The sequence below is a fragment of the Arachis ipaensis genome, chromosome B8, assembly GCF_059453495.1.
Source record: "Arachis ipaensis isolate K30076 ecotype BB chromosome B8, ASM5945349v1, whole genome shotgun sequence".
NCBI classification, from domain to species: Eukaryota; Viridiplantae; Streptophyta; class Magnoliopsida; order Fabales; family Fabaceae; genus Arachis; species Arachis ipaensis.
The window spans coordinates 118497846-118506773 of record NC_142443.1 but is presented as its reverse complement, the minus strand read 5'-3'; the positions used below and the strand labels follow the sequence as shown (position 1 = coordinate 118506773).

At 32.6% G+C, this 8928-nt stretch overlaps 1 protein-coding gene across 2 annotated transcripts; it reads left to right on the top strand.

Annotated features, from left to right (window-relative positions):
• The first annotated feature begins 201 nt into the window (after positions 1-201).
• Positions 202-7094, top strand: LOC107613342 (zinc finger (CCCH-type/C3HC4-type RING finger) family protein). Of its 2 annotated transcripts, XR_001614005.3 has the most exons (8): positions 202-615; positions 1231-1318; positions 1418-2199; positions 2437-2506; positions 2797-2885; positions 3000-3059; positions 4790-4865; positions 6758-7094. XR_001614005.3 is itself a non-coding variant. In XM_016315303.3 (7 exons), exons 1-6 carry the CDS (start codon positions 605-607, stop codon positions 3034-3036), a joined length of 1077 nt encoding a protein of 358 aa, XP_016170789.1. In that variant the 5' UTR covers positions 238-604; the 3' UTR covers positions 3037-3059; positions 6758-7094. The 2 variants fall into 2 exon arrangements, 1 of the variants encoding a protein (XP_016170789.1); XM_016315303.3 differs by lacking the exon at positions 4790-4865 and having other exon boundaries at positions 238-615.
• Positions 7095-8928: the final 1834 nt, after the last annotated feature.

Here is an 8928-nt window from a genome sequence, read left to right as displayed (position 1 = left end):
TTTATTTATTTATTTTACAATATTAACAACTTTTTTGTGCGATAAACTAGTTTATTTCTCAAAACAAAAAATGTTTTTGTCATTTTTAATCAAAAGGTACTTACACCTGAAATCCTTCAACATGATTACTTCGAGCAACCTACCACGTAAGGCCACGTGATCATATGACAAATCAAACTGACATACTTACAAACACAAGATAGGAAATAAAGAAAGAACATGACCTTGGTAGGTTGCTGGTACCATTTCGAAGCTAAAACAAAACATAGTCTCTCTTTCTATCTATGCAGTATTTACCATCCATCCAAATCCTAGCTTCAAGCCTCCAATCTCTGCTCATATTTCTATTCCTATATCTTTATTGTTCCCACCACCCATCCAACACAACACCACCCCTTTAATTAATCAATTAATTCATTTTTTGAGTGGCTGCAAAACCCCACGTGCTTTCCCTCCTTACTTTTTGCCCCGCCCCTTATTCTTCTTTCCACCTCTTTTCTCAATCCGTAGTAATCACCTTCGAGGTTTAGGGTTTTGTTCCTCAACATCACGTTTCGCTCAATTTTCAAACATATATTTATTTTTTTATTTTTCTGTCTCCGCCATGTCTAGGAGGTGGGATATCGATTATCACTGTCTCTATATGGTCAATTGATTATGAATTTTCATCTGAAGTTCGTTGATTCGATTGTTTTGCTTTGGTTATTGTTATTGATTGAATGATTGTTGTTATAATCTATTTTTCTTGATGGGTAAAAGTTTTGTTTATATGGGGTCAGTTCATAATAGATACATAAACTCTTTTGGTTGTTGCGACAAAAATATAAAATTTTTCTGTACCTGAGACAGAAAATTTTGTACCATTTTCTGTCTCTCCCTCTTATATTTTGTCTTCCCAATCATCAGAATTAAGGAAACAAGAGTACAAGGTACAATCATGGAGTTTTTTTATTTTGACTTTTGTTGGATTCAATTCATTAAGTGGGGACTAAACAAGTTATGATTTTTTAGCCTGTCATTCAGTAGAGAATCAATAAAAGTAAATTTGTTCGGAGGTGTTAGTTTAGCTTTGTGTTTGTTTCAATCAAGGTGTGATTAGTGATCATGATGATTTTCGTTACCTTGGTATGTACGGGCTCTGTTTCTTGTTAATTTGCTGTCTTTTTTATGCCTATGCAACTTGGTGACTCTTATAATTTCTGTAACTTCCTATCTTTTGAAATCCTCTAGGGTTCTTTGTAAATTCTTTGCTCATGGAGCATGTCTGAAAGGGGAGCATTGTGAATATTCTCATGACTGGAATGATCCTCCGAATTTGGTGATACAAGCTCTCCTTTTGTGATACAATGATCCTCCAGTTCATGGTGGTTGATTTATTTTTGTCTGATCATTTGTGCTTGTTTTCTTATTGTGACAGATATGCACATTTTATCAGAAAGGAGTCTGTGCTTATGGTAGTCGTTGCAGATATGATCATGTCAAAGTTTCTCGACCACAATCCTCGACGGCTTCTTCCTCAATAACTGAACAACGGCCCCTGGTTTCAGATGATGTTGTATTTGGTAATATTGGAATTACATCAAATGGTATTGCTGCAGCTCCTGAGTTTTCTCCTTCCAGAAGTCCTTCCCTTATTCCCAGCATACCTGCTTGGAATCAAGAACAGCAGCAGTATCATGAATTTGTAGGGGACGATGATGTTCGTCAATCTAGAATTACTTCACCTGCTGAGATTCCAATCTGTTCATTTGCTGCGGCTGGCAACTGTCCACGAGGGGAAACTTGTCCTCATATCCATGGAGATTTGTGTAGTACTTGTGGAAAAAACTGCTTGCATCCTTTTCGACCTGAGGAAAGAGCAGAACATATGAAGAGTTGTGAAAATAAGCAAAAGCATCTTGAGGCATTGAAACGTAGTCAAGAAATTGAATGCAGTGTGTGCCTTGAGCGTGTTCTTTCAAAGCCTACTGCAGCAGAACGAAAGTTTGGGCTGTTATCTGAATGTGACCATCCGTTCTGCATATCATGTATTAGAAATTGGCGTAGTAGCAACCCAACATTGGGGATGGATGTCAATAGTACATTGAGGGCATGTCCTATCTGTCGCAAGCTATCTTACTTTGTCATTCCAAGTGTCATTTGGTATTCTACACATGAAGAAAAAATGGAAATCGTTGACAGCTACAAGGCAAAGCTCAAGTAATTTCCTAATCACTTGCCAAAGTTTCTTATATCTTGTTTTTCTTTTCTATTTCAATTGTAACATGATATAATCATGACTTGGAATTCATGCATAGAGCCTGCTGAAGATGGCCGTAATACTTACCTCTATATCTTCACTATCAAACAATTAAAAAAAAAATGAAAAACAAAAGTAAGCTGAGTGGAGAACCATAGTTTTTCTAATATTTCTATGTTTTTGGTTGTGATTTGCAGGTCCATAGATTGCAAACATTTTGACTTTGGCGATGGGAACTGTCCTTTTGGAACCAGTTGTTTCTACAAGGTGATACATGAATATAAATACACTCTTATTTTGAGTGAACTACTAGGCTCGTTTTAGTTTCTCAAAAACAAAAAAGAACTCTCATTTCAGTCTACAGTATATTTGAAACATTATTTGATCTTTGGACATTATTACATGAAATTGGTACATGAATGCAAATTTTTTGAACTCAAAATAGTTGAAAAGGTACTGCTTTTACAACCATGTTAAAATTGATGCTTGATTGGTGAGTAAAAGGCATCTTTTAAAAATTGGCAGCAGCCTAATTGTGTTTTATGTCTCAATTACAGCATGCATATAGAGATGGTCGGCTTGAGGAGGTAGTTCTGCGACATCTTGGAGCTGCAGATGGCGATACAGTGATTGCCAAAGATATCAGGTTGCTTTTGTGCTCCTTTATTGTTCTATAGTTTATGGCCTTCTTCTTTCTGACTTTAGATTCCTTTCTGTTATGTTTTTGTTCATTTACTAACTAAATACATGATGATATCAGGCTGTCAGATTTCCTAGCTAGCATGCATTTACAATGAAGGTGGTGCTCATATGTTTTAGGGTAAGTTACTAACTTCTGATTCCTTTTGCTTAAAACTTTTGTATGTGGATCCATACTAATTTTTGTTAGTGTCTTTGGTTCATTGTGGCGAATATTTCGATAAAGTTTATATTCCTAGTTTAGTCATGTTATTTAAGGGAATAAGGTCTCAACTTGTTTCCTTTCTTTATGATAGATTCTAGTTCTGAGGAGGATGATTTTTGTTATTTGAAGAAAAAGTAGAAACACCATACTACAATAAGCTCTTATTGAGACCTGCTCCCTCCCAAACTTCCTTCATTACAAGATATTCAACTCCTCACTTTAAATAACAACACCCACATGCATTTTATTCATTACTATGAGAAACTACCAACATATGGAAGCCACCCCAAAACTGCACACATGCTTCAATGTTAATCCCATTTTACTGTCCTGCTTATCTCCTATTCTTTCCTATCTCTACTAATTTTAACATTTGTAATAGGCGAATGCCCATCAGTTTATTTCCTTGAAATATAATTTTCTTGGTACTAGAAGGCTTACAATGAGGTTAATACCTTTGACTATGGTAGTTGTCCAGTTAACACCTGCTACCAAACTCCAAAAGAACCCATCATCATTAAATTATTATGATTGTGTCTTTATCTCCATAATAATTCTTCATTGCATCTTTGTGCTATTGCTTTTCCATGATTCTCTTTCCAGAATTCCAGCAAATGCTTTCCAATTTTCTAGTATGCTCTTTTAGGATTTCATCTTTGATGAAACTCTTATGTATATTGTATTATTTTCAAATGATGAGAGTGCAAATGATAAAGCTAGATCTCTCACCCCCAATAAGTAATTATGCATCGTACAATCATACTGCTGGTAACATATCTTCATACAATCAGTAATTCCAGTGGTGACATCTCATTCCTCTGGCAATCATCTGGCATTATTATCTCTTACTACAATTATTCTGCCTTTGTGCTGATGACTATTCTGGTAGTGAAATCCCTACCCTACCATTCTGGTTATCATTTGTCATTGACAATGACCCTAGGTTGCTTGATAACTCAAATATCAGCCACCCCTTGCTCCACAAAAAGCACAATGCCAGTTTCCATTTTCTTTTCCAATGTTATTTATTTTCTTATAATATTTTCAACCAAACATGAGAGCTAAAATACAATGACATAATACTAGAAGCGAAAATCTATGATTGGGTTTCAATATAAAATATGATGGTTTAGGATCAGGGGAGGAGAAGAGAGGGACTATAAGAGGAGGGATTATAAATTACAGAGAGATATTGAAGTGGTGTGTAATAATTGTGATATAAATGTCTTAAAACACATTTAATCATGTGGTACTGTACTAGTAGTAGTACATGCTTAAGTTCACTATGGTAATAGCCCAATTTAAACAAGTAAACAGTAAACACATCTGTAAATATAATGGAATAAAGAAACTGTTGCTCATTGTTTTCTCAATTAGACGACTAATTGATTTCACAATGTAATCTAAAGATGTTCTGTAGTAATCTTGTTATAATTTCTACCTCAAACAGAAGACACACTTGCAGACATATCACTTCCTTTCATTGTTCTTTCATTTTTTATTTTCCAAACTCCTTGATGACTCTCAAATACCTTGCTCAAATGTTATGAACACTTAGCAGTGTGGATAGAAATGTTGTCAGGTATATATATTATTCTCCTTTTGTTGTTTTAATTGCCTCTGCTTCTGCTCTATTATGTCTGCAGGATACTTGCATAAAAATGGCATGCTTCAATGTCAAAGGTTTTTTAGTGTTGCAAGTCGAACAACTTTTGTTCTATGGTAGGTACTGTGGTTAACCCGAGTTTTCCTGATTAGAAATCGTGTTGAGTGCTTGAACTTTATTTTAGATTTATCATGATGTTTGTTTGGTGGCTAAAGTATATGCAGCTAAGTATGATTCTTGCTTATATTCTGATAATATCAGGTATTATGCACATTTTTTCTCTTTGATGCCCTTACCACAAGCAAACACTCCAAGAATAGATAAATCCCTGAAAACTTGTTTCTTTTTAGTGTGTTGTGGTTCTGTTGCCATTTTCATCATACACTATGTGTTAGGAACTTGGGTATTATGGGGTGCCCAAAGTCCCAACATTGGATAGCATGAGATGCTTGAGGTTGTATTTAAGGAGTGTGGTACTTCCTCTTGACAACTAGCTTTTAAGGTGTGGTTTTCTACTTTCCTTAGATGCTTAACAATGGTATTAGAACCCTGAAAAGGGCTACCTATAGGCTTGGATTAAGATAAATACCGAATGCTGATAGCCAATAGCGTGAAGCCGCTGTGGATGTCGGCTCTCCAAGGGCAGTGTATTTTTAGGAACTTCGGTATTATGGGGTGGATGTTGTATTTAAGGAGAGTGGTTCTCCCTTAACTAGCTTTTGAGTGTGGTTTTTCACTTTCCTTAGATACTTAACACTATATCAATATTGGTATTATTGAGTGTGGTTTTTCACTCTCCTTAGATACTTAACACTATATCAATATTGGTATTATTTACGGATTGAGAAAGTATCATGGCTGCATTGGTAGCCTGCTAAGTTGATTGCAATACATGAATGCTAGGTTCTTCTGCTATGCTAAATATTGCAGAAATGAGGATATTGTGTCAGACAAGGGGACACAAATAACAAGACAGGATGGTATGAATGCATTCCTTCCATGAAAAAGATAGTAGTCACTCACTAGATGATTTGGACATTTCTAGAAAAGGTTTATAGAAGCCTCATTAAGGAGAGCGGCTTAGATAGAAGCGTAATCCAATAGCTAGTGGGAGATAGATCTACGAAAATCATAAGGAAAATTATCAAAACACATCTAGGATTTAATCATGTAATGCGGTACATGATAGGGTATTGTGGCATCATTTGATAAATATAGCTGACCTCTTCCAGTGGGCAAAGCTTAGTTGTGTTTTAACAAAATAGAATAGTAGGTTTTAGTAGTCCAAAGTAACCAAAGAAGTTACAAGCTTAATGGAGTCTTAATTCCATTATATAATCTGATACATATCTTGTTGATAATAAAAAAATAGAGAAAAAAAGAGGGTAAAAAATTCAGGTATTCAAGCTTGCTGCAGATTAATGAGAGAGTTCTGTTGCATGAAAAGTTTGTTTTAAACCGAAACAAGACTCGATCTGACTGTTGGCTATGTAGAAGTTGCAATAGTAATTGCACTGAATGACTGAATTTTCTTGAAAGTTCATGTATGTCTTGGTTCAAAGCAGTGAATCAGTTATCATACAACCTGTTGGGATTCTAGGCCTTCACATGATTGCTATTCTAATATTATTTGATTCCCAAATTATGGTTAAGAGCAGGCCTATGGTGAGTCACATGTAGCTTGGGAAAATTGCATTGTGTTTCTACTTGTCATATTAAATGTTTTACAGCTTTTACTGTTGGGTTTGATAATTTCCTGGGACTGGTATGTGTATATTGCATAGTAGCTTCAGAAAGGTTGTATTTAGGAGAATTTAAGGGTGTAGAATTTTCATTTTCAGTGTTATTTTCGTGCAACCTGTCTTCTCTTTTCTTCAATATCAAGATTGGGATTGGGGTTTCTCACCCAAACCCTTTGTTTAATTTTGGTTCTTAGTTTCTCGTCGTGGTTGTAATAATATTGTCATAACATAAATGTTGCTAAAAGTTATTTTTTGTGTAATTTCAGTGAAGTACCTGATAAAAAGGCGGTGGTGCATTCTTTGTTGTAATAAAGGCATATGTTAAATGATATATGGACATACATGCTTTTACAAGGGTGTAGTCTTCAACATTATAAATCAAAGTATGTATTGATGGGGTTATACATTATGCATTGTGATGAGGTTTCCCTGTCATCATTATTGAGATGATGAGATGTGTATTGCATAATGGATTTTCCTCCTGGGTGACATTGCACCAAGTGCCTTGGGAAAAGGGATATATGGTTTCATTTGAATTTTAGAATTAAAACTGTAATATTTATAATAATTTTGATTTTGTTTTCAATTTCAATTATTTTAAAATTGGAATGCATTTAGCACCTAAATTGAGTATATTACATAATTAGAACTGTAAATATCAGATTTAATTACTGAAATGTGTGATTTTAACTCATATAAGCACTAATCCATGTCAATTTATTTGTGGCGTTATAATATTAACACATAGAAGGTGGACTGAAAGAAAGTAAATAATGGTAGATGAATTCCAAAGAATAAAGATTGTCACTAGCAAAAAAGAAAACCCGAGTGAAGAGTAGAATAAAGTTGGAATATAATGTGCAGCGAAGCACTGGTAGGAAAATGCAAATGGAAGTGAAGTGACATGCATAATTTATAGGCTGTATTGCGTCTTTCTCGTTTAAGGCTGAGTTTGATTTAGGGTGTTTAACGTTTTTTGAAACATTTCCTTTTTGTATTGGTTATTTTTTCCCTCTCTAAATGCACATCTTAAAACCACGTCTATGTGAAGCTTGAAGTTTTATCTTCAGCATTTATTTTATGGTGCATTCTATGGTGTAGAAATGAAATTGTTTCTACATGTGTAGAAGGATATGTGTCAATACATTAGTAGTTCATGTTGATGGCTCTTGGATAGGGAAGAATTAATTAGACTACACAATTGTTGATTCATTAGACCCACAAAAAAAAGAGAGTGTATGACATTGTATTTGTGCCATAGAGACAATTTATTAGATTTTTTTATTTTAATAAATTGAATAAATATTTTATTTATTAAAATAAATAATTTAAAAAATTATTACCATGTAGACGAGATATATGTATTTATAAATATAAAAATATATTTTATAAAAATAATAAAAAATATTAATAATTTAAATTAGACCAAATTCTTAAAAATAGAACATTTCAATTAATATAGAAGGTGGACGATCTTAACCGTACTACTTCCATCCACTGACGTTTTTTATTAGAATTTACACTAAATCAATTCAAATAATAACAAGGCGGGATTCGAACCCCCACTTGCTTAAGCAAATTAGTGAGCTAACCACTAGACCAAGTTCATTAATTAGTTAGTTAAAACCGACTATTTCTTCTGTTATTTTGAAACTGCTCATCTTTTCTATTATTTGAAACTACTTATCTTTCTTATTATTTGAAATATTCTATTTTTAAGAGTTTGATTTAATTTAAATTATTAATATTTTTTATTATTTTCAAAAATTATATTTTTATATTTATAAATACACATATCTCGTTTACACTATAAACGAGATAATTTTTTATGTATCTCGTTTACAGTAAGGAGATATATGAAAATTGAAAAAAATACACATATCTCGATACGGGTAAAATTATCTCGTTTACAGTATAAACAAGATAAGAGATGCTGATGTATTTCCTAATAATTTTTAAAATTATTTATTTCAGAAAATAAAATATTTATTTAATTTATTAAAATAAAAAATTCCCACATATTATTTGATTTATTGTTAATAAATATGTGTATCACTAATCAAATTAGAATTAAGTCCATTAGATGAAAAAAATTTTGAAAAAAAAATAATATTTTTTTAATATTAACCAAAATATTTTTTATAGAATTTAAAAAAGAAAAAGATCTGGAGACTAACTTACTTTCACTCTTAAAATTATTACTATTAAAAACAAAAGAATGTATAATTTAAGTAATAGGTAATTACTATTCATTTACTGTGGTTAACAAATTTAATTTGTTTTTATAATTTATATGTCCTAAATATATTACTAATTATTTTTATATTTTTAATATTTTACATGTTTTAATTTATAAATTGAATTGATAATTTACTATTATTAAAGGTATTCCATTTTTTTAGAAGAAAATATTTAACTTTGAACAAAAGACTAAATT